The following is a 25,580-nucleotide window of genomic DNA, read 5'->3' on the forward strand; positions in this document are numbered from 1 at the left end:
GGAAAAAGTAATAATCTGTTTAAACTTTGTTTTTTAATATTAAATTAGTTTTAGAACCAATATCATCGACAGTTGAACCTATTCCGATTTATAAATTATCTCGCGGTTTTGAAATTGGTTCCATCAAAGAAGATATCGATAAAACTACTCTGTTAACATGTAATAATCGATTTAAAAATAAACAATCCTATAGCATCAGTATTATTCATTATTACGGAATTCATAATATTATGTTTATATTTGTTAACTGTTTAGTAAAAAGTATCAATAAATTGAAAGAAAGTGAAACGCGCAAAGAAGAAAAAGCCAAGATAAAACCAATTAAGGATCTTTATTGAAGCTGCGTTGGCGATTTTGTTTTACTTGTTAAGTTACACCACAGTAACATTATAAAAATATAATACCTCATAAGATAAAAATTCATATTGCATATAAGTTTTAAATGTTCTAAGCTTATATAAAATGATTGTGTATTATTTTATTTTAGTACAAAAAAAGCTGGTCTATTTATATAAAAATAAAATACATTATATATTTTTATAGTAATTTATTATACATTCATAACCAAAACATTTAAGGCATTTACATTGCTTTAACAACATATTTAGCAAATTTATAAAATTTAATATATACATAGAATGTAATTTTTTTCTGGTAACTTTTTAGCTAATTTTCTCTGTTTATTTCACATACTACATACGGTTTGGCGTTTTAAACTGATTCATTAGTTTTTTATTTGGAGGCTTGGTATGAATGATATTGAGTGGAGGCGTTTTCCCATAGGCGTTTAACATTTTTAAACGTTTTCTTACAGGCGAAAATTCGGATTGAAATACATGCGGTGAACTAACTGCAGCTGAAGGTGATTCTCCATAAGGTTTTTGAATTTTTTTGTTGGCCACATTTAATGAGTATACATCAATATCATGACTTGGAACATCAGATTTTTTGTTTTGAAATTCAACAATTTTATTTTGACACAATTGAATAAAATTCTGTTAATGACAATACAATTGTAATTTAGTATAATAATGTTGCAAATCATTTAAAAATAACAGTCAATTTATATATAAACTTACTTCGGAATTTTTTAGGAACTTTATATAATCATCAGAACATTGTTTAAGATGTTCAGCTTTAGGAACAGTGGTAAATAATGACAGTTCGGTGACATAAACTTTAGGTATTGGTGTATTACTATGAAAACCCTTAAATACGAGATTCATACCAGATATTATACTACCAGGGTACAACATTTTATCGTCACATCCAAATTCCTATAAAAAGAATAAATACATTTAGTAGTCGTTTTGTTATAATTCATATATATATATTTTATTAGTCTATTGAAATTCATAATATTTTAAAATTGCAAATTTGTTTTAATTAGATAAATGTGATCCAAATGTATGTACACAATTAGTAAAAATCATGTTCAACTTGAATACAAGTTTTGTTATTTACTATTCAGTGTTTTTTTTATAGAGAATTCTTTTAATTCCAATGGGTAAATGATAAATTAGTATTTTATTACCTAATATAAAATAAATAATACAATAAGAATCTAATTTTTAGAATATATTGCAAAATGATAGAAGCACAGGTCGCTTTCACTTATGTCCTATAGTGAGGTGGCATCCAAACCAAACGTATGAAAAATAATACTTAAATAAAAAATGTACACTGTACAATATTATACAGTGTAGTTATATCACATAATTTAAATTGTTGTCAGATTTATTGTAAATTTGTGTACAATTGTAAGAATGTTGTTTTTTATATTTTACTTTAAAAGAAATTAACAAAATTTCAACATTTGCTGCCAGATGGTCTGAAATGTGACAATGTGCAGTGGTTGAACATAGTTCACGACAAAATCAGTTTTTATACAGTATGTATATGGTAAGTACATAAGCAATTGGAGTAGGAAAGTGCAGCTGACCCCATGGATGCCAGAGACCTGAACTTAATTATAAACAACATGTTTAAGTTGAAAAATTTGGTTTTTAGGAGGGGGAGGAAATAGGAAAATTTTAAACGTGCTTATCTGATGAACTACTGCAAATTGTAGAAAAGAAATACTTATTTGATAGAGATTACCTTAAAATCACCTCGAAATACAATACTAACGATATTCATCTCTGTGTCTGTCACATATACTTCATTAAAAGTTTCGTTTTCTTTGATTATACCAATTACAATACCCACTAAGTCTAGTTCACTGTACAATGGCGAAAAACTGCCAGACCAAAAAGTTTTGGCACTGATAACAGCCCGTTTTGCGTAATTGTTTATAATTTTCTTAAAAACATAATGTGACTGTTTACCAGCTGATAATTGGAGTTCACCATTCCTTATACATAAAAAAAAACATCAATATAAATCATGCAATATCTTAAATTATTATTACTAACAAATATTGAGAGAATATATTGAAATTTATATTACATGTAGCCAGTAGCGGTGAGATGACTAAATACACAGCAATGACCCTCTGAAATTGTATCAAAAAACATAGATACACTTTCCGACGGGTTCCATATAGTAAGTACTGCGAAATTCAATCCTGAACAAGCATCTTTTTCATCCACAACACGTAACTATAAATTAAAAGAAATAAACCAACAATAAAACAATTATGAGTTTTAGAATCTATTTTAATAGTAGATGTTCAACATATACACAATGGCCATTTAGACTAGACAAATTGAATTTACCTTAAGTAAAGGAGTTACTCTACGTTTGTTATCTTTAAACTGATCGTTAAATACATTATCCACTCTTTTTTTGAGTTCATACATAAAATTATCGTGTTGTGTCTTCTTATAGTTTTGAATGGCTTCTAATTTATCTTCACTAATAACCGACTACAATTTAAATGATAAAAAAAATGATTTTAATAATGAAGATTATATAGTTATAAAAATAACTGACTTGAATTTCTGAAGGATCCATACAATTTTCTATTATATCACTAAGCTCCTCTATACTGTAATTTTTTATATTTTCTTTTGTTATTTTTATTAATTTAATTTTGTTTTTAGTTTTTGACATTAATTCTCTTTCCATTTCAGATTGAATATTGTTTGATATTTTTTCTAAATTTTTCTGTTGAGTTGTTTTATGTTTTTCTTCTTCAAATATTTCCATTTTCTCGTTTCTAAAAACTAAATTACTGTATAATTAAAATTTATATTGATTATAACTTATTTGTTAATCAAAAATAATTGTTTAAAATGTATACAAATTTAAGACAATATAAATCAATATTTTTACTTTAAATTAATTTAAAAAATTGATTTTTAAAAATAAATATTCGATTCAAATAAAAATTTATTTTATTTATACTATTTTTATTTACCAGATTTTGAGTTTAACTTCCGTTCAAAGTACAACATTGGATATTTTCTAAGAACTACAAGTGACAATGATCCTATTGTACCGCCATGTGGAAGAACTGATTCTAAGCTAATTGGTACGGGAGAAGTTGGATATTTACACAATCCTAATTTAGCATACCATCGAACACGTCGAGTACTGTTTGTTGATATTTTAAGCTTAACACCATCATGCACCTGAAATTTATATACAATTGTTAATTTAAAAAAAAAAAACTGGATATATTAAAAAGGCAAACAGAATGATCGAAAATATTTTATACTTCCTAACTGTTTTGTTGAAAAAAATAACAATACCAATGAAAACAAATTTAAATATATAGATTGGTATATTTTAATGTTAAGATGGATGAGTGGAGTGACTAGGGAGGATAGAATAAGAAATAAATACATAAGGGGGAGTCTAGGAGTTGCATCAGTTATGAAGAAAATGAGAGATAATAGGTTAAGATGATTCAGTTATGTTACGAGAAGAGATGAGGCAGAGGCAGTAAGAGGTGTTAGAGGAAAAGAGAGGAAGAGGGAGACCAAATAAAAGAATGATAGACGGAATACAGAGTAACATAACTGGGGATAACTGGGGTGATTGAACGAGATGCAAAAGTTCGAGCTTCATGAAGGTGTAGGACTATGGTAGCGACCCCAGGTAGTTGGGAGTGTAAGGCGAAGATAAAGAAGAAGAAGATTGGTATATATTTATATTCAAGTTTAATTTTGGCAAGCCATTGGGAAAAGTGCCGGTCACTCTTAAAACTAATTTTAATTAAAAACAAGTTTACTTGTAATGGGTCAATTCCTTCTCCAGCACCAACAAGTTCTGCATTACTTATAAGAAGTTTAGTGCCAACTCTAACTACTTGTCTGTGTACAAGTGTATTCATCTCAGAATCCAGTAAGCCTTGTACTTTGTACCACCCGTCAGTTAGCTCAATGTTGTAATTTTCAGCTGTATTTGACTAAAATATATTTCAAAATAATAAATAAAATAATACAAACTGTAACATTATTACTTAATTGTATTATGCAATATAATATAATAGTTAAACTATAACATTCACCAAGACATGAGTTTCTGACGCCTGGCTTCAAAGAATGTAATAAATGGATTCAAACTAAATCTATACTCAAGTCAATTAAAAGTAGAGTAACTTGTGGTTTTATTATAAAATTATGGATAAACCCTCAACACAACAAAAATATACTTATGAGCGTAAACGTATTACGGTGACTATGTTGTGGTAACACGTATACACTCATAAGTATACTATACGGGCTTGAGCAACCCATTGAGAACCACTACTGCATCCACCAAGGAGGTTTCTTAACATATTCTCAGAAAGCCGGCTGTTACTTTATCTCCAGAAAAAGGGATGCTTTTTCTCACAAGATGATTAGGATGAATATCTAAGTGAGTATAGCATCGACACTTATTCATGCTAGCTTGACGAGAAACTGTCAAGTTAACAGAAACTTTCATTTCTTTCTCCACGAACTAATGACCCATTCCGAAAAGGTTATCCTTAAAAAAACTCCTCCATAGAAAAAGCAGAAATAAGCTCTGATTCTCGCCATAAGTCTAAAATTATTCAAAAAGTCAAAAAGTACTAACTAGGTTTACTCAACCCGACTATTGCCTGTAACAATATACCTATAACACATAAAATAAAATTAAACATATATTTAAAATGTAATAATTACATACTTTAATGATTTTAGAAACACACAAAATCATTCTTTTTGTTGCAACATCATCTTTTTCTAATATTTTTTTTAAAACTGATCTTTGACATTTTTCAATTTCCCTGTAATATCTATACAATAGCTCGTGAATTGTGTTCTTTGCAGTTAAAAGCCTTAAAATATGGTGGTTATTTAATAAAAGTTAATAGTTTTTATAACAGGTTATTAATATAATATACTTGTTTGCAAATAAATTAGGAAAACTAAGCTCCATTGATGCTAGTTTCCAAATGATCCAATGAAAATGGTTTTCGACCCAACTTTTTGGAATTAATTTTACATCCACCAAAAAATGTGATTCAAATAAGTTCTTTATATTGTTGAAATTATAAAAATTTGCTTCTGTGTTGCTCCTAAAATTATTATAATATATTAAAGAAAAATAATTAAAATTTTAAACACAAGCAAATATTACCTATTGTAATCCCAACATAATTTAAAATCTAATGACTTGTTTGAGTCAAAATTAGCAAAGTCATAGTTGCCATTAAAGTGCTAAAAAAAATATATATACTCATTTTACATTAAAGTAACCAAATTAAGCATAACAATAGATGGTAGACATAATTAATCATATATATTTTTACATAATAGGGATTGCATTTTGAAAACAAACATTAATAATTTTTGGAGGTAGATCTGGATTGTTTATATTTGTTTGAAAAAGTTGTATTGTTGCCGTTTTTATTTGCAATAAATGGTTGGCTATTTTTGTACAGCTAGCATGCTTAAGTACAGTACATATTATCAATAAGCTTTGGCTAGCATAAAAAACTTTTTATTCCAAAGTTAAAAAAATTACATAATTTTTTGTTATAATAAAATAATTCCAACTTGCTAAATAAGTCTTTATTTTTTTAGGCAGTTAAAATAGACTCTTTTTTACAAATTCTCTTTGTATTATTGTACTTATACAAATGTAAAAAGTGATTAACATAATTATAAAATACCTGATTTGCTGTACTCTTCTTTGGTAAACTGTAATCTACTAATGTAGACAGTGAAGTTTTTTGACTACTTAACTTTTTGGACAAATATACTTTAAATGATTTTTCCAATTCATTTTTCTCCCATCCGAAATCTAATATAGGCTTTTTAATTATTTTTTCAATATCATAATTAGGACTTCCAGGTCGTTTATTATGTGAAGTAGTATTCAAAAAATGTTGTTGACCTTTTTCTATTCGTTCAACAGTATCCACCAATGATATGTCTTCGAGTATTGATTGTGTGTCATTTAGACCATCGTTTAGACTTTTTTTATCATGTGTACTATTATGAGTAGTATTTTTCAAATTTTGCAATTCTTTAAATGCTGGTTTGTTACCTGTTCCTAATAATTTGTTTTCAGATAAAATAAATGAATCGTTCGAAAAAAATTCATCAATAATTTCAACATTCATATCTTCTATATTACCTAATATATCTGATTTTCCTATATTACATTTGCTTACTGATTGTAGTATTTTTTTTTTATTATCTATTTTTAATAGGTTATCATTATAACTAGAAAGCTTATTTACAACACAATTGCCATCTTTAAAAACAATTTGAGCCATTTGTGTAGTATTTTCCGATATCATAACTGATTTGTCTGTTGAAAAACTTTTTAATTTATTAGAGGGTTCATCGGCTTTGACTAGTATGTTAAAACTTCCATTTGTTGATTGAGCTTGATCATCCTTCAGGAGTGCTTCTACTTGACGTAATGCTTGCTCTGGAACTTTAATTGCCTTCCCTGTAGCCGTTGAAAATCCTTTGAATTCATTAGTAGTTGCTTGAGGTATATTTAAAGGATTTACCCTTTTATTTAATAATTGAGTTTCATCATCATTTAATAGTGTTTCAACTTTATGCAATGCTTTAGCCGAGATTTTTATTGACTTTCCTGTAGCTGTTGAAAATCCTTTAAATTTATTTGATGCTTCATCAACTCTACTTAAAGTTTTTAACTTTACATTTGATGATTGAGCTTGATCATCCTTCAGGAGTGCTTCTGCTTGACGTAATGCTTGCTCTGGAACTTTAATTGCCTTCCCTGTAGCCGTTGAAAATCCTTTGAATTCATTAGTAGTTGCTTGAGGTATATTTAAAGGATTTACCCTTTTATTTAATAATTGAGTTTCATCATCATTTAATAGTGTTTCAACTTTATGCAATGCTTTAGCCGAGATTTTTATTGACTTTCCTGTAGCTGTTGAAAATCCTTTAAATTTATTTGATGCTTCATCAACTCTACTTAAAGTTTTTAACTTTACATTTAATGATTGAGCTTGATCATCCTTCAGGAGTGCTTCTGCTTGACGTAATGCTTGCTCTGGAACTTTAATTGCCTTTCCTGTAGCCGTTGAAAATCCTTTGAATTCATTAGTAGTTGCTTGAGGTATATTTAAAGGATTTACCCTTTTATTTAATAATTGAGTTTCATCATCATTTAATAGTGTTTCAACTTTATGCAATGCTTTAGCCGAGATTTTTATTGACTTTCCTGTAGCTGTTGAAAATCCTTTAAATTTATTTGATGCTTCATCAACTCTACTTAAAGTTTTTAACTTTACATTTAATGATTGAGCTTGATCATCCTTCAGGAGTGCTTCTGCTTGACTTAATGCTTGCTCTGGAACTTTAATTGCCTTTCCTGTAGCCGTTGAAAATCCTTTGAATTCATTAGTAGTTGCTTGAGGTATATTTAAAGGCTTTAATTTTTCATTTGATAATGAAGTTTTATCATCTTTCACAAGCACTTCACTTTTATGTGTTGCTCTCTTTAATATGTTTAATGAATTATTTTCAGGTGTTGAAAATTCTGTATTTTCAGTTAAAGGCTTATACATTTTATTTTCTGATTTATAAGTGTATGAATATTTATGCTCATTATTACTACTCTGTACGTCACATTTTAATTTTAGATTATGAACTGCACCTTGATTACAATTGGAACTACTGCTGACTTGAATATTTGAATTTAATGTATATTGTTGAGTCCATTGATCATCAAAAGATGATAATGGTTCAATTATATCAGCTATTTCACACATTTGTGTATTGCCAATCTCATTGGTACTCATAAGGTTATTTGTGGTCAGTTGAGTTGAATTAGTAAAAAAAGTTGAATGAACGTTATCATTTTTACATTTTTTACTGTTTTGAAAAGATGTATTTTCATTTTTTTGTAGTTTGTTTAAAGTTGTAAAATTTGTTTCCACTTCCAGTACTTTTTTGGGCTTTTTTTCATTTGTTATAAAATCCTCCATTTTTAATGCTAACCGTAATAAATCATTTTCTACTACTGTATTTTCTAGTTTTGTTGAAGTGTTACCATACAGAAAAGATACCAAATTATTTACATTTTTATTGGAACATTCAAGAGTACGTTCTGACATCTGACACACTTGTTCTAAAGTATCCAAAGATATATTAAGTGAATCTTGATCCATATCTGAATTTGATGAACTCAACTTCTCATTTTCAAACAAACATCTTTTGGTATTTTCATTTTTGTGTTTTAAAGATTTCTTATTTGCAATTTCAGAGATCATTAATGGCTCACATAGGTTACTTTCAGGACTTTGTGCTTTTAAATGTGTACTGAATTTTAACTTACTTTTAATTTCTTTACTGTTATTTATTTTTGATGTATTAGGGTCAATGGAACAGTCCTAAAAAAAAAAAAAAATTAATAGTATATTTAAATGTTTAGATTTATTATACTTCTAAGCTGATTTTTTTAATAAAAACTATCTATAATAAAAGAAAAACTATAGTTAAAATAACATTAGTTCAACAACAAATGTTAATGGAATGTAGTAATTTACAATTTCGTTAGTAGTTTTAACTATAATAACAACTATTTGTCATATTTACAAATGTATGAATAAATCAAAACATTTTTAGCTTGATAATCTATGATGTATGAATGTCTTTGTTGCTGACATTTCAGACTCATTGCTGAGTTCATCTTCAGAGAGTATTTATCAAAGACATGGATACATCCAGAAATCATAAAGTTAATAACATTTCAATTGATGAGAGCTTTAACACATTTATAATTAAAAATGTTTTGTAAACATAATTACTTTATACAACACAAATGTAAACAAATATTTACCATTGGAATCTCTCTTTTACATTTAAGTAAATGGCATGGAAAAATATCTGTACCATTTACTGGATTATCTATTACTGTTGTAGAAGTTGCAGCAATTGGACTGAGGCTAAAATACATGCATTTGACATTATACTTGCTTTTTATTTTTAATAATAATATATTCATTTTTGTTTGTACTTTATTATTTCTCTTGATTCTGTTATTGATTTTTTTATATTTTGAGCATAAGGTGTTGATTGTAAATTACTATACTTAAATTTTTTTGGTCTGTTTTGCATATGAACAATAGGACTCTCATCAGGTAAAACTGAATACTTTGTCTGTCAAAATAAAATAACATTTAATTTTCTTTGTACAGAACATATAATAATATTAATAACCTTACATTTTTATCCAATTTATTGACTGATTTCAAGCTGCTTTCACAAATGCCTATTTTGCTCCTACCAGACATAATTATAGGACTTCTAGGTCTCATTTTGAGTTGCAACTTAGCAGTTTTAGAAGAATCAACCATCTAAAAAGAAATTGAATAAATGTAATCTTTTGTACAGAGCAGTATGCTAGTTAGAGAAATAATTGACTCTAAACTTTTTTTTAAATTAAATTTAATCTATTGATAGAGAAATATAATCTGTTACAAAATAGTTAATTGACTGAATGTTAATTAAGTTGACCTAATCCATTTATACAAATTACTTCAACTTCAATACATCACATTAATTTAATAACTATATTTATGAAAGCCATTACAGTGAATTGGTAGGCTTATTGATAGTTTTATTATTTTATAAAGAAGTTAAATAAGCAATTTCAGAAATATCAAATGTAAATGACTTCATACGCCAAAAACAAATAAATCATAATAAAATCATTAGAAGGACATAAAACAGTTAAATTGATCTGATTTTTTTAAACAAAAGCCAAATAGTCCCGACCCTCATAATATCAATTTTACATAGGTTGACATTGTTTTCATTTAGTATTATAAAAATAATGATTCAATAAAAATACCATTAGAATTATAAATTTTATGTTACCTTTAAATGAATTAAGATATTACTGTATTACAATTTTCATTTCACACAACCAAAAATGTTTAATATACCCAACATTATTACTCTAAATATAATTAACCAGATGGTAGATAAAAAAAGTATATAGTATTTATTTATTATATTATTTTGTTAACCGTCTCTTTTTAATAGTACATACTGATTACTGATACTTTTACTAACAATTAACAAGTACTCAAGTTCCAACCAACTCTTTGAAGTTTGAACTTACTACATAGTTATTAGTTACTACTGTCTACTATCGTCTCCTTAACAAAACTTAAATCTTAATATGCCTGTTATTGCTATATCTGTTATTGCTAGACCATCTGGATATTAAAGATTACAATCAGGTTGGTAACCGGTTTCATTTTTTTTTCCATGATGATACTATGACCAAAAAATATTAGGTATGTCAGCAACTTTGATAACCACAATATAGCGCCACGCTATTTGGGCGGCCGTTTAATTCTTAAGAGATCATCTCAACACCATGTGGTGAAAATTGATAACACTACATGATGACATACCTATTTTCAAAATTATATTGTCATGGATGATAATTACGCAATGATTATTAGCGGTTACCTCTATACAGTTTTAGTGGTTCGAGTTATAATAAAACTTATAATCATTATAATCATCATATTTAAATAATATTTATTATTTAGTATTTACATATCGATGAATAAGCTATCGTGTTATCCTGCATGAACATAAGTCATCTCTCATCAACGAGATTCTTATTTTTTTTTAAATTATTTAAAATTTAATTTATGAAAAACTAGGCTATTTGTTTTGTGTGTCAAATCGTAATGGTCGACCGTATTTTTTCTGAAAGTTGAGTTAAATTATGTCAAAATATTCATTATTACAAAACAAAATAATATATGTAAGTACTAATTAGTCGAATGAAAAAAATATGAGGTTTAAATGTTTGTATTTTCCTAGGGCTGGATATCGTTTACTAATTAAAACTTTTATGGTTACTTATTACTTACTGAAATGATATTTAGTACTTAGAAAAAAATGTTTTGTATAAATTTACTTTACCAGAAACCCTTTTTTTGCGAATTTATAGTGTTTTTTACGCCGATTACGATTCTGAATTCAGAATTAGGCGGACTTGAATTAGCTACTTGAACTTTGAAGTTTTCCTCATTTAACAGTAGGCGACAGGCGCAGCACCTACAGCTGGCGGCTGACGCGACTATGCCCCCGCTCTTCGTGGTCCTTTTTTTTATGTTGGACACGTAACACGGCTTCCAGAGCCTGCTGCCACAGGAGGCAGAGGGCTCCGCGGTCATTTCACGTAACATTAATTCTTGAAGTTCAAGTAGCTCTAAGTTTAGAACTAGAAGAGTCCGCCAATTTCTGACTTCAGATTTGTAATCAGCATAAAAAACACTGTTATGCAAAAAAAAAAGGTGTCTGGTAAAGTAAATTTTGTGAGACTTCGGAAAAGTTATGACTTATAGCTCTGGTGCGCGACTCAAATCTCAATAGTCCTTTTATAAGTATGAAGGAAACATACCCCTAAATTCTAAATCGAAAACATACCTAAACTATTGCATACCTGGTTCTACTCTGTAAGCCGAGTCCTAGCCAAGATCTGAGTTGTTGGTTTGAAGCCTGCGACAATGTGTCCGGGAGCAATAACTTTTCCACTGTTCGATAAAATAGACACTGTCAATAGTTTTAAAAACAAATTGCAAAGATTATATATATAAAAATAAAATCTAATATTTTAGTAAATCTGTATTAGAATTTTATTTATATTAGATTATTTATTAGTTATATAGATAATGCTAGTGTCTTGTTAAAATGTCATGTTACTATTATCAACATGTTACTTTTATGAGCTAAATCAAACTAAAATATTTTAATAATAAAATTTAAATATTTCCATAAAGAATTTTAAAGATATCTAAATTAACTGAATTATTAAATTATTAGGATTATAATTGTTATAATTATTAGGATGTGTGGCCGAGTAGGTAAGGCAGCTTGCAGTAAATGTTACTATTTTAATAATCAGTTGGGCGATTTTGTTGTCGGATAAGAAACTGTTAGTAAATAGGAGCTGCCATTCCCTTTGATAGCAACAAAGTGACGACTTGTCCCGAAAGCGAATTGAGTAAAAAGAAATCATTGCACGATGGTAGCTTTCTGTTTAATTTTGAAGGCCTGTTAATCTACATGAAAAATATGTTAAACTATTGAAGTGGTCAATACTTGACGAAAAATTATATTAGTTTGAATAACACGCAATTGAATTGTTTACAATAGAGTCCAGCCCTAGTTTTATGTAAAAATAAACACATTGGATTATTCAAATATGGATAAGAACTTTAAACAATAACTGAGTTATGAATTATTTAATTTAAGTTATCTAGTGATGTTTTATTAAAGTAATATACTATATAATATATCTAGTGCTAAATGGACTCAATAAACATGGAGACAAAAGATGACATCTTGCAAAGACATAGAAATGAAAAAAAAGATATGCAATGTAAAATTCAATCAATGAAAAAATCTGTTGCAAAAGGTGATCGAAAGAGAAAAAAAGAAGTAGCTGAGCAAACAGCTGACATTGAATCTAAACTGAAACAGAAACACCAAGAAGAATTAGATAAATTTACAGAGCACAATGACGAAACTTCAGTTATTAAAAAAATGGAAGAAGTCACAATAGATGAATCTACTCAAAAAATAAGTAGAGCTGAAAAACGTAGAGCAAAAAAAATTACCCAGTTAAAAGAAAGACAAGCATTTATTGAAGAGCATGAAATCCAAAATTTTAGTGGCATCCGTCATCTAGAAACGCAAACTTTAATTGAAAAACTTAAAATTCTAGGTTTGGCTATTATTGATATTCCATCTGACGGTAATTGCCTGTATAGTGCTGTTGTGCATCAACTTAAAGAAGTAACTGGGAAAGTGTATACTGTTCAAGAAATTCGGCATATGACATCTGATTTTCTTAAATGCAATAAGGAAGATTTTATCCCATATTTAAGTAACCCAGATACTGGAGATATGTTATCCGACGAACAATTTGATGACTATTGTAATCAAGTAGCAAACTCAGTCCAGTGGGGTGGTGAAATCGAATTGAGGGCGTTATCGCATGTATTTAAGACTCCTATAAAAGTGATTCAAGCTGAAGGAGCTGATGTAATTATCGGAGAAGAGTATAACACCTGCACTAAACCATTAATAATTGTATTTCATCGCCACATGTATGGTCTTGGGGCACATTACAATGCTGTATATTTAATTTAATGTTTTAACCTTGGATGTTAAAAATATAATTAAATGAGCAAATATTTAACTAAAAATTGTTTAATGGGTTTTATATTTTCAACTACAAATTACTCCTTTACATGTTACGAGTTAGCAAATAAGTTGATTTTTAAGTTAAATACTTATTACATATATATATATATAGTAAAATAATCTCGGCTTTCTGAATTTTTTTTTTTTTTGAATAGAAAGTCATTAAAATTTGAGTTTATAATCTAAAAAGTTGGTTTTTTCGTGTTGCCCAAAATTTGAAAATTTTTCTAATATTTATTTAAGAAAGCTGATATAATTTTACATAAAATGTGTAAATTTCAAATTAGGTTCACCATAAGAACGCTTACAGTAAAATTTCATAGAAAAGTCAAAAAAACAAAATTATCTTATTTTTACACAGAATTATATTAACTATTTTAATTACTGTAGTCGTTTCAAATATTTGTTCGTATTTGGCGTTTTGACCCATATATATATATATATATATATATATATATACATCTATATTTCAAAAAGAACAAGTCCCTTAAAATTTAAGAATGGAAAGTCAGTTTTAAAATCATTTATAAGTTACATACTAATTATCTTATTTTAAATTGTAATTAATCCAGGAATCACACCTCTTACAGTGAAACTTGTCTATGGCAGACCCTGAATAGTCTGGAAAAATGATTTTACATAAAATTTGAATTATATTATTGAGATTTGTTATAGTCAAAGTTTAATACTAAAATAAAATAAAATTGTTAGTTTTATATATGTATATATTGTGCTTTTATTAATGAACAAATATTATAGCACGACAATTATTATAACAAACTATATAAACTTATAACAAAACACAACACAAAAACGATTAAACATAAAAAAAGAACAATCAAATAAGAAAACCAGCTTTAGTAAAAAAGGATATTAGGAGAAAGATCTATCTATATCAAGCAGTATTATTTTGAGGAAGAGAATTCTACTTGAAGTGGAAGGCCTTAATTAATTAATCACTTTAAGAAAATTTGGGAGAGATCAGAGGGTGGAATTCAGAAGGAGGAGGGATAGATTTAAAGAATAGTAGAAAATGCTAGCTTATCTGCAACTTCATTACCAAAAATACTTGTATGTCTGGGTACTCTGAGGAATTGAACTTTTTTAATATTCAGAAATAGGCTACAGATTAAGGATTAAATAATGATTACTGTTAGTTTTTTAATGAAAACAAATGTAAATAATTATGTTCCTACAGTACTACAATTTACTTTATTCGGAATGTTTTTTTTTTTTTGTTTAACATAGAAAATTACTGGTTATGGTATGAGTTGATTTTTTTAACATCTAAACTACTTAAACTTTAAATGTTATATTGATGTTGACATGGCAAAAAGGTCTAAGCGACACTTAAAGTTTTAGCGACGAGGCTTATAAGGCTATTGGTTAGAAAACAGTTAAATATTGTATTTTTTTTAATTTAATAGAGAACTGAAAATATTGTAAAAAAAATTTTTTACTTTTTTATCTAATATAAATTAAAAAAAAAAAAATTGTAAAAATCACAAAATAACATTTAGTGGCTAGCCTGAAAACGATGAAATATGTCGCTTAGACCCTTTTGCCGTGTCACCATCGATATTGTTTACTTGTCTTTAATAACTTATGTGATATTTTAATTTTTGAGAGTTATGTATTGACTCCATCCGTCAATAGGAACTAGATTTTTAAAGAATTTCCTAAAAATGATGTTACATTGTATAAAATTGTATAAGTTTTATACATTTATAAAATATAATTATAACAACTAATTATATGTGTAGAACACCCAAAAACATTTTTTATTTTCAGCTTTTCGAGTTTGTGTTGATATTATCATATACAAGTGCTTTCAATGGTACTCTTCTACACGCAATAAATGGCATAGTTATACAAGACAATTATACATACTATTCGTTGGAAAACAGAGGCTATATTTCGGTTGTGTTGATTTCAGTGTAAATAGTAAATTGTAACATTGTGAATAAAAACACTTAAATCTGTAATTATTATATATTTTCAGGGAAGGTGATGCTGACTTATATGTGTCACAACCTCACGTTTCAAAATCTCCAACTTATGAACCAGACACTTATTGCCTTCAGTCGTCGACTTGTGGAAATGACATTGTTTATATACCTAAATGGTAATTTTATTTGACAAAGGAATTTGGTTATTAGAAGTCCTTGATATATATTTTTTTCATTTGAATGTTTCACAGGTTTAAACGACCGGTATACATAGGCATATACGGTCACCCATCCAATGAAATTTCTAAGTATACTTTAGAAATTTATCAAAATAAAATACCCGGAGAAGAGTTCAATTTAAATTTATTTAATTCTGAAGACGAAAATGGAACTGTATTAGTAAATAACGCAGAAGATGATGTAAGAAAATCAAACTAATAATAATAATAAACTAATAAAACGAAATCAATGGTTTTTTTTTTAGGAATCTAATATAACGGAACAAGCTGATCAAATCACTTTGCCACTTCAATTAATTTGGAACTTTTTAAGTCTTGCTGTAGAAATTGTATTTTTATAAACTATTTGTAATTTCTTTAATATAATGCTTCCCTACGAAAATCAAATATTTTTGGATGTATTGCACGAAGATGGTCTTGTAATATGTGCAAAGTAAGTAATCAAACTAATATTTGTTATTTCGTTTTTCTGAAATTGTATTAATTATTTTAACTTTTTAATGATTAGGGGCCTAGGATTAGAAACTGTTATCTTAAACATTATAAAAGTTTATTGTGATCCTGGTAACCTAGTATTAGTGCTCGGTTCATCTGCACCTGAAGAAGATTATTGGATAAGTCAGTTAAACAAAGAAGGTGTTAAACCTTTACCTAAAGTATTATCTGCTGACACTTCAATAAGTGAAAGGTAAATTATTTTTATGACACTTAAAAAAACAAAGTTTGCAAAAAAACTAAAACCAAACTGGTTTTTATTGTTTAGTTTAAACCCAATAAATGTTTAGTATTTAGCCAAAAATATAAGTTGCCTGGTTTCTGTAAACCCAAAAACAACCTAACTAGAAGGCAATAGCCAATTTAAAAAAATAACTGGCTTTGCCAACTAAACTTTTTTTTTTTTTAATGTTATACATACTACACTTTTGTAGGGAGAAACTTTATCTTCAAGGTGGAGTGTTGTTTGTTTCATCCAGAATTGTTGTTGTTGATCTTTTAAAACAAAGGATTCCTACACCTCAAATCACTGGATTTTTAGTCTGTCGAGCTCATAACATCTTGGAGTCATGTCAAGAAGCATTTGCTTTAAGATTGTTCCGCATGGGAAATAAAGTAAACCTTATTTTAAAATACTTGCTAAGAGAAGTGATTTTTATGTTTGAATACAAGCCTTACAGCAAAAACTCTTACACATTATAGAGTGGTTAAATTGCCAATGGTCATATCATTTGTTTTTGTTACAGTCGACTTAAATTTCTGATTTTTATAAATATTAATTCTGTAATTTATAATAATTTTTTAATATTATCTTTTGTTTTTATTAGACTGTAGTTTTTGTTATTTTTGGTAGTAAACAAAAAAATTGGAGATCTATAAAGACTGTAAAAAATAAGAATCAAAATTGAATCAATTTATGGTGTCATTGTTTTTTTTTAAAGTAATTTTTTACCACCAATATGGTTATAAACTTATAGGCAAAAATTGTTACAAATAATACCATAAAGCTTATAAGAACTAATTAACCTGAAATTGATTTAAACCATATTCTGTTTTTAACCATGGCTGAGGCTCTTAAAAAACTTATTTATACATGTATATTTTTAGACAGGATTTATTAAAGCGTTTTCAGCGTCATCACAATCATTTACCTATGGATTTACGCAGATTGAACGAATAATGAAAACCCTCTTTGTTCCTAAATTATACTTATGGCCAAGATTTCATCTTTCTGTTAAATCAAGTTTAGATAATATAAAGGTAAGCTTTATTAAATATGCTGTATATATTTAAATTAGAAACAAAGATAAATACAATTTTTTTTTTCAGCCAGAAGTTATAGAACTACACGTTGAATTAACACCTGCAATGATTGATATTCAAACATCTTTACTTGATTTAATAAACTTTTCTATTAAAGAATTGAAAAGACTTAACCCTTCAGTAAGTGTCTCTATTTTTAAAACAAATATTAATTCATACAAAAATTAATATTATAAAAAACTTAAATTACAGTTAGATACAGAAGAATTAACAGTAGAAAATTGCCTAGCAAAATGTTTTCATAAAATATTACAAACACAACTTAACCCAATTTGGCATCGCCTTAGTTGTACGACTAGACAATTGGTTTCTGATCTTAAAGTATTACGTAATTTAATGATGTAAGCATGTAATATTTATGTATAAATTATTTTAATAATTTAATAAAATATGTTGTGCTCTAGGTCTGTAACAACATTAGACAGCGTTCGCTTTCAATCAATGTTATCAAATTATTCAAATGTCGAATATGCTCACCGTAGTTCAGGATGGTTATTACTTGATGCAGCAGAAACATTGTTTGTTACGGCTAAACGACGTTTGTTGAACTCAAAAAAAGGTACTACTAAAATAATATTTAATATGGATGAGTTTAAAAAGTTGCCATCATTCTCTCTGGCAAACCAATTAATGGTATCTCTGGCCGGCTTAAGCTCATATACTGGGTATTTAGAATTTTATAGCCCATTTGATTTTTTAATGATAAACTAAAATTATAAAGAAAAGACCTATGGAAAACCTTTTTGGGTTTTATTAAATGATAACAGTTTAAAAAAAAAAATTCAGTTAAAAGACAGATTTAGGATACATTTAATTCATTTTTTAAATAAAAAAATTTACTTAAAATGTTGACTGGTCCATAATCAGCTTTTAATAATTACTTTAAAGTTCTTAATGTTTAAAATTTAGGATAGGAGGGGGTAGTGTGGTTGAGTAACCTGGACAGATAACAATAATACTACTTGTTTGATAGAAAACAAAAAGAGTCATAGGTGTGGGTATATAAATATTTATTTAATTAAAAACTTACTATATACACACATGTAATTATTATATAAAACTTAATAAGTTAATCTTATAACTTGGTTGTGTGACATCAGTGTGAAGCCGCCACATAAGGTTTACATGGGTCATTTTTTCAAAATTTTACTATATCATTAAAAAATTAGGAGGGCCATGAAATTCTGAACGCCCTTTAGTTGTATATTTTTACTACACTTACATTTTAAAATTTGTTTTTTAGAAATTTCTCCTGAACCCAATCCAAAGTGGGGTGGATTAACTGAAATTTTAAAAGAAATTGGACAAAATTCTAAAGATAACGGTGAAGTTGTATTAGTACTTGTTCAATCTATAGACACTTGTCGTCAATTAAAAAAAGTATACAAGCTACAATAATTTTTTATATAGGGTGGACTAAAAATATGTTTTTTTTCATTTTATTTTGGTCTTTGCTTGACAGTTCTTTTGGTAAAAAAAATGTTCCTAATTGTTTTAGATTATTCAAAAGAATTTTTAGAAGTTGCTACTAGCTTTTATGTAGTTATGTAATTCTTTCAATTTTTAATTTTTTCCATGGATAAAAAAAAATTAAGATAAAAAGTGATTTACATGAAAATTACCAGAATTAAAAGGAACAAATTTTGACCTGAGGTTGATTTGTAAAAATGAATATTGACGAAGATACACGCCTTTAAAAATGACCATTATTTTTGTATATTATTCTTATGGTATACATATAATAATATAAAATATAATTTTAACATACAAATAATTATTTTTTCCCTAAAATATCAAATCTTAGAATTAGAAATACAATTGGAATATTTTTATTTTTGTTCAAATAATTTTTTTTAACCATTCAAAAAAATTTTAAAGTAGTAATAAGGATTTGTTTTATGAGTACTTAAAAAAAATTAATCTTTTGAGGTCTGATCTCTGTCAGTATGATTTTTTTTCGAATCAACCTTAAAGTAAAATTTGTTCCTTTTTTTTATGTTGATAGTTTTCATGTGAATCACTTTTTCTTCTTAAGTGTTTTATATCCCTGAAAAAAATTATAAACTTAAAGAACTACATTTTTTCCCTTAAAGGGTAACCTCCAAAAATTTGAAAAAAAATTAGGAAAATTACTTTTTATTCAAAGATCAAACTGTCACAAGAAGAACAAACAATTTGTTTGGTCCACCCTAATATTTATATTTATATGAGGTATTCTTTGTCAAACCACGCAGTTATCGGTACATTTTTCGAAATTATTTTTTAAACATCTTTTGGTCTAATATGACATTTTTTTTTTTTTTTTTTTATCACTCGTATTTACCCCTAAAATATAGGATTTTTAAGTTATTTTTCACGAAAAATTGATTTCGACCAGTTTTAAAATACTGAAATTTTTATCATAAAATCAGAGACTCAAATCAAATCTTTTTGTCTAATAACAAGAATGGACAAAGATTTATTTCAAAATCTGAAAAAAAAATGTATGATTTCAGTTTTTTTATTTAATTAAAAAAAACATAAAACATGTCAAAATATATTAAATATTATATCAATTTTTACCAAAGACATGTTTTGTTTTATTTTTTAAAAAGATTCGGTTTGAATGATTTTATGAAAAAAATTTCAGAATTTTAAAACTAGCCGAAATCGACTTTTCGTGAAAATAACTTAAAAAATTTTATTTTTAGGAATAAATATGAGTGATAAAAATTTCAAAAGAAAAAGTAGACCAAAAGAAGTTTAAAAAAAAAAAATTCTAAAAAACGTTGAGGAGGTTGGGGTGATGACTGCGTGGTTTGACTCAGGATGCCTCATATGTATAATTTTCTAGTTGATGTATTTTATAATTATCATTACATACTATTTACAGCTTCTCGTTAAAGGTGCAGATGGACTATTGTTAGAGTTATACAAAAGACATATTAAAGATAAACCAACTCTATCAAAAGATAAAACCTCTGGTAAAGAAGATATAGAATATGTTGCAGAAAATAAAGAAGATTTTAATGAAGATGATGAAGCTTGTGAAAGTTTTATGTTAACGCAGCAAAAAAATGGCGAAGACATTTTAACTTTTACAGAATGCTCGGAAGATACTCATGTAAGACAATTGCATACTACGTATTTAATTTAATTGTGTGTATTATGTTTTTGAAGAGTTACAACATTTTTGTAAATTTTAATTTTTAATTTTTTTGAAAATGGGTATGTTTTTTTTATTGTATTTGAATTTATAGAATGATACAATGAAAGATCCGGTAATTGTACTACAGCAGTATAAAAAACACGGGGATTTTTTGTCCCTGCCACGTGTATTAAGAGATTTACAACCCAAATACATTGTTATGTATGATGCAAACATGACAGCAGTTCGACAAATTGAAGTATTATTTTAGTACTTTATTTTTAGAATAAAAATAAAAATTTATCAATATGCACTGTTCCTTGTTTATAGGTGTTTCAAAACGCTGATGCTAAACAAAAATTAATTGTTTATTTTTTAATATATGCTGGATCTACCGAAGAACAAGCATACTTAACAACTCTCAGAAGAGAAAAATTACTCTTTGATCATTTAATTAAAGACAAAGCTGTAAGTAAATAACGTATAACTTCAATAGACAATAAGTAATTTTTTTAGCTTTGATATGAAACTGAGAGAAAATTGTTATTACAATGATGACGTCATAATATTTTTTCAGTGAAGTTTTAAAAATTAAGGTCTGAAAATAAAACTGAAGATTGAACTACTGTGTAGCCTTTAACTTAAACAGAATTTTCAGTTTAACTTCGCAGCCTAAAATTGAAGAATTTAAAAATTCAAAATCGTACCCACTAAAACTTTACATTTTTGTATAGAAAAAATCAGAATAAAATAATTTTGATTATTAAAATTGTGCAATTTTTTTCCCATAAACGTCCTCTTTTATTTAAAAATTGTTATAGCTTGTAGAAAACAAAATATAAAATGAATATTTTCAAACTTCTATTCAATTATTTTTCCTAAATTAACATGGGACTAAATTTTGTCATGGGACTATTTTTTTTAAATATGGCTATATTATACCCCTTAATTATAATAAGGCTCCTTAAGAAAATACCAAGAATCTAAAAATATAAACAATAAATACAAATACTATAAATGTGTATAAAGTTTAAAATTGTTACCCTAACTTATTGTAATTTTTGTGTCGGTCATACAGGTTGAACAATTTAATTAAGCTATATTACATTTTTCGGAAATAAGTGTAATCTGGTGTTTATTTTTTTGAAAATTTGTTTGTTAGTTTTTTCATAGTATAAAATTCTAATTCAATCTGTCAAAATGTTTTTAATAAAAGATGTATGTTAACATTTAAGTTTTAAAAGTTGGTAGGAATATGAAGTTTAAAAAAAAACTTGTGACTCCTCCCACTCCCCAGTCAAATACAACTGTGCTTGCTTTTTTTTAATGTATAGGTACTAATTTCCAATTTTGTTAATCTAGATTATGGTCATACCTAAAGGTCAAGATGGTAAAGACGATGACTGTCCTGAGTTGTCTCGAGATTTGGGTGTTCATCCTTCAGAATTAATGGAAAATGAAGATAAGATACATAAACCGGGAGAGAAGGCTGTCCAAAAAGTAACACCTGTAATCATTGTTGATATGCGAGAATTCAGATCAGATTTACCTGTTTTGCTTCATCGTCGTGGTATTGACATTGAACCAGTGACTCTACAAGTAATGTATTAACAATAAACATTAACCAATATTATTGAGCTTTTGTATTTAATTAATATTTTTTTAAATCTATGATTTAGGTGGGTGATTATATTTTAACACCAGAAATGTGTGTAGAACGAAAGAGTATCGACGATTTAATTGGTTCACTAAAAAGTGGTAGACTTTATCATCAGGCTCTAATGATGTGTCGTCACTATAAAAAACCTATATTACTTATTGAATTCGACCAGAATAAACCATTTGATTTACAGGTATAAAATTTGTTTATTGATGGTGAGCAAGCATTACCACATAATAAAAAAAAAAAAACAAATTGTCCAGGAAACAAATATTTTTACAAATTAAATGTTTTTTATCTTAAATAAAGTTTTTATTACTATCAGGCTATACTTCTAAAAAATTTAAAATGATTCATGGTTTTTCTATAACAAAATTAGTTTTTTTTTCTAAACGGTGATATAATAACATTTCAGTTTTTCTTTACTTACCTGGTATTGCTTGCTAACCGACGTTTTACGAGTTAATAAAAAAATTACTTCAAAACTTCAAAAAATTAGTTTATTCTAAAACCATTGTATGTACAGACTTATAATAATGGTTTTAAAAATAAAAACATTTTAATAAGTAGTGCATGTTATCGTTAATGGTCCAAAATTATATATCTTGAATTATTATATATTTCAAATAAATAAACACTCGACCAAAACTTAAAATCTATTTTTCAATTTTTTTGTATACTTACAATCATGTTTTTTTGGAATTGCTATAATAATATTTTTTTTTTAGGGAAACTACTACTTAAGTAAAGATATGACAACCAGTCATCGAAATGATATAACATCTAAATTGCAGTTATTAACTTTACACTTTCCTAAACTTCGCCTGGTTTGGTCTCCTAGTCCTTATGCCACTGCAGAACTTTTCCACGAACTTAAAGTATGAATGATGTATATTATATCATTTTTTTTAAAATTATATATTCATATATATTAATGAATTTTTTATTTATAAAACGTTTTTATCCTTGCATTTATCTAGGAAGGAAAAACACAACCAATTTCATCTGAAGCCGCTGTTATTGGCTTAGAAGCTGGTCAAAATTTTGATGAAGAAGAGTATAATGCTGTTATTAAAGTATATTATATATATTTATATTATTAATATATTGATAGGGAAAAGGAAAAAAGGTTTAAACGACATCATTCAATATTAGTAGATACTTGGCAGATGCATGGCTGCATTGGCACAGGTCGTACCATCTAGTTGTTACAGTCGCCTTAAGGCCCCTGGACACCGACTGTTTTTTTCAGTCAAAACACATTATTTTTTGTCCATCGTACAGGCCAAACCAATGATCCGATAAGCAGTCTAAAAAAATCTGAATTTGTCATGAAGTTTACTTGAGATGGTCAGAGTATTTTTAAAATTTTTAATTTTAACCTTTTCCAAATTTTATAAAATGTTTAAATGTGTTTTATGCGTAGTAGGAATAAGATATCAAAATAGTACGCTGACTGATCTCAAGTAAACTTCATGACGAATTCAAATCTGTTTTCAGATTACTTATCGGATCACTGGTTCAGCCTGTGCGATGGACAAAAAATGTACTATTATATTAACTAATATGGCTTTTACTCATAGACAAAAAGATTTAAATTAAAAATAATACCATGAAGCTTATACAAATTAACCGGTAAATTAATTGACATTTTCGAAATTTATTAATATCACTTTTCTTTAAATATTGCCTTTACAAAACTCCTTAAAAATTGTCGGTATCTAGGGGCCTTAACATGCGCTTAGAGATAAATTCAGTAAGATGTCATATAACTCTACCAAGTGATCGGAGTCACGCAACTCGCGTATATGTCAATTGCAACTATCGACTGTAGTTCACTTATCGATCAACCTAATTGCCAGCATCCCCACAAATATATTGCTTAACTATCAATAAGATTCTTGTTGATGATGTTATAATATAATTGATTATACATTTATGGCTTGTACATCATTGTTAAAATGAATTAAGTATTATGATAAAAATTGTAGCTTTAGCGGTGTATTCACCTTTAATTAATAATATAGGTATAGTGCCAAAAATGTCTAATGTAGAAAATACACAATTTTTTTTTTATGACAATATTTATTCTGAATACTATTATTTTACAATTTTTTCAAACTAATAATGCAAACCAATTATTTTAACGAGTTGCATGAAAAAAAAATAGACTGTTTTTGGCTCTTCTGTCAATATTAAAATGTTTGTTGTTTGCAACCTTTTTCTTTTACACTATCGATATTATGATTTAAATTTATTTTATAAATTTGATGCCAATCATTTTTTTTTCTTTTAAAAGTAAATACAAGTACGTCATTAAAGATTAAAATAACAGACAATATATTTTAATTGAAAGCCTCAGTACAAAAATGATATGATATGATATTATATTATGTGTGGATGTATTATTACATCCACGCATCATTCTATTTAGGGTATCATTTTTTACAATATTTGTGCTGTAAATGGTAAATAGAATTTTAAATTTACGATAATGTTTTGTTTTTCTTTTTTGAATTTCTTAAAGATTAATTTAACAAGTATCAAATTTATTTGTAGTAACCGTATCATTATAACAAATAAAGAAATAACTATTTTTTTTTTATAACAGGACTTTTTGTGTAAATTACCTGGAGTTACTACTCAAAACATTTGTAGTATATTAGATAAAGGAAAGTCATTGCCTCATATGATGAATATGTCCCAACAAGAATTAAAGACTTTATGCCGAAATTCAAATGATGCAGACTTATTGTATAGTTCACTGCACACTAAATTGAATCCATCCAATGAACAACCTGGATTAAAAGTTCAAGCTGGTAAAATATTCCGAGCAAAAAAGAAATTCAAACATTCAAAATCTAAATAATACTATAATAAAATAATTTTTTTCTATAAATCAATATGTTTAAATATTAAGAAATATTTTTTTTCTGCAAATTGTGTTAATTTTTACTATTTAAATAATTTGTGAACTACTAAAAAGTATGTTGTAAATAGTATGTGTTTTGGATTATACACTTAATTTGCACTGTCATTTTGAATTTTTTCTTTGTATTTTTGTCATAACGTTTTTATAACAAGTTGTATAATCGTATTTATATTTTCTAATCATATTAGAAATTAGATATATGAAGTATTTAG

At 27.1% G+C, this 25,580-nt stretch overlaps 2 protein-coding genes across 9 annotated transcripts; one reads left to right on the plus strand and one right to left on the minus strand.

The window, feature by feature from the left end:
* Positions 1–412: 412 nt before the first annotated feature.
* On the minus strand, positions 413–11,982 carry LOC126836099 (breast cancer type 2 susceptibility protein). 5 transcript variants are annotated; one of them, XM_050569139.1, is made up of 17 exons: positions 10,287–10,575; positions 9,632–9,763; positions 9,424–9,566; positions 9,247–9,352; positions 7,822–8,797; positions 6,089–7,221; positions 5,554–5,633; positions 5,318–5,491; positions 5,101–5,251; positions 4,178–4,354; positions 3,362–3,575; positions 2,935–3,167; positions 2,718–2,867; positions 2,449–2,600; positions 2,101–2,353; positions 1,080–1,277; positions 413–995 (listed from the first exon to the last, which is right to left on the minus strand). In XM_050569139.1, the coding sequence occupies exons 2-17, from the start codon at positions 9,761–9,763 to the stop codon at positions 693–695; spliced, it is 4,575 nt and encodes a 1,524-aa protein (XP_050425096.1). In that variant the 5' UTR covers positions 10,287–10,575; the 3' UTR covers positions 413–692. The 5 variants fall into 5 exon arrangements, with proteins under 5 accessions (XP_050425096.1, XP_050425095.1, XP_050425094.1 ...); XM_050569138.1 differs by having other exon boundaries at positions 416–995; positions 6,089–7,521; XM_050569137.1 differs by lacking the exon at positions 10,287–10,575 and adding an exon at positions 11,878–11,982 and having other exon boundaries at positions 417–995; positions 6,089–8,797.
* LOC126836101 (deubiquitinase OTUD6B) lies at positions 10,930–25,418 on the plus strand. 4 transcript variants are annotated; one of them, XM_050569142.1, is made up of 20 exons: positions 10,959–11,193; positions 15,435–15,587; positions 15,646–15,768; positions 15,844–16,012; positions 16,077–16,264; positions 16,340–16,519; positions 16,761–16,941; positions 17,434–17,586; positions 17,656–17,769; positions 17,842–17,990; positions 18,054–18,208; positions 18,893–19,029; positions 20,522–20,752; positions 20,889–21,035; positions 21,107–21,244; positions 22,139–22,375; positions 22,456–22,629; positions 23,165–23,314; positions 23,417–23,512; positions 25,048–25,418. In XM_050569142.1, exons 5-20 carry the CDS (start codon positions 16,197–16,199, stop codon positions 25,303–25,305), a joined length of 2,568 nt encoding a protein of 855 aa, XP_050425099.1. In that variant the 5' UTR covers positions 10,959–11,193; positions 15,435–15,587; positions 15,646–15,768; positions 15,844–16,012; positions 16,077–16,196; the 3' UTR covers positions 25,306–25,418. The 4 variants fall into 4 exon arrangements, with proteins under 4 accessions (XP_050425101.1, XP_050425099.1, XP_050425098.1 ...); XM_050569141.1 differs by having other exon boundaries at positions 15,435–15,580; XM_050569143.1 differs by lacking the exon at positions 15,435–15,587.
* The last annotated feature ends 162 nt before the right edge of the window (positions 25,419–25,580 follow it).

This window comes from Adelges cooleyi, unplaced genomic scaffold (assembly GCF_023614345.1).
Source record: "Adelges cooleyi isolate 19-005CV unplaced genomic scaffold, UGA_ACOO_1.1 ACOO_flye_CR_arks_rails_tigmint_CR_PRNA_23, whole genome shotgun sequence".
Lineage (NCBI taxonomy): Eukaryota > Metazoa > Arthropoda > Insecta > Hemiptera > Adelgidae > Adelges > Adelges cooleyi.

Bases quoted from the DNA above. Each gene is read 5' to 3' on its own strand.
- LOC126836101 (XM_050569142.1), top strand. From the start codon at position 16,197: ATGCTTCCCTACGAAAATCAAATATTTTTGGATGTATTGCACGAAGAT. The intron at 16,942-17,433 runs GTAAACCTTATT...GTATATTTTTAG, and splicing joins TGTTCCGCATGGGAAATAAA to ACAGGATTTATTAAAGCGTT. The intron at 20,753-20,888 runs GTAAGACAATTG...TTGAATTTATAG, and splicing joins AATGCTCGGAAGATACTCAT to AATGATACAATGAAAGATCC.
- LOC126836099 (XM_050569137.1), bottom strand. From the start codon at position 9,763: ATGGTTGATTCTTCTAAAACTGCTAAGTTGCAACTCAAAATGAGACCT. The intron at 3,168-3,361 runs GTAAATAAAAAT...ACAGTAATTTAG, and splicing joins GAAGTTAAACTCAAAATCTG to TTTTTAGAAACGAGAAAATG. The intron at 2,868-2,934 runs GTCAGTTATTTT...TTTAAATTGTAG, and splicing joins TGGATCCTTCAGAAATTCAA to TCGGTTATTAGTGAAGATAA.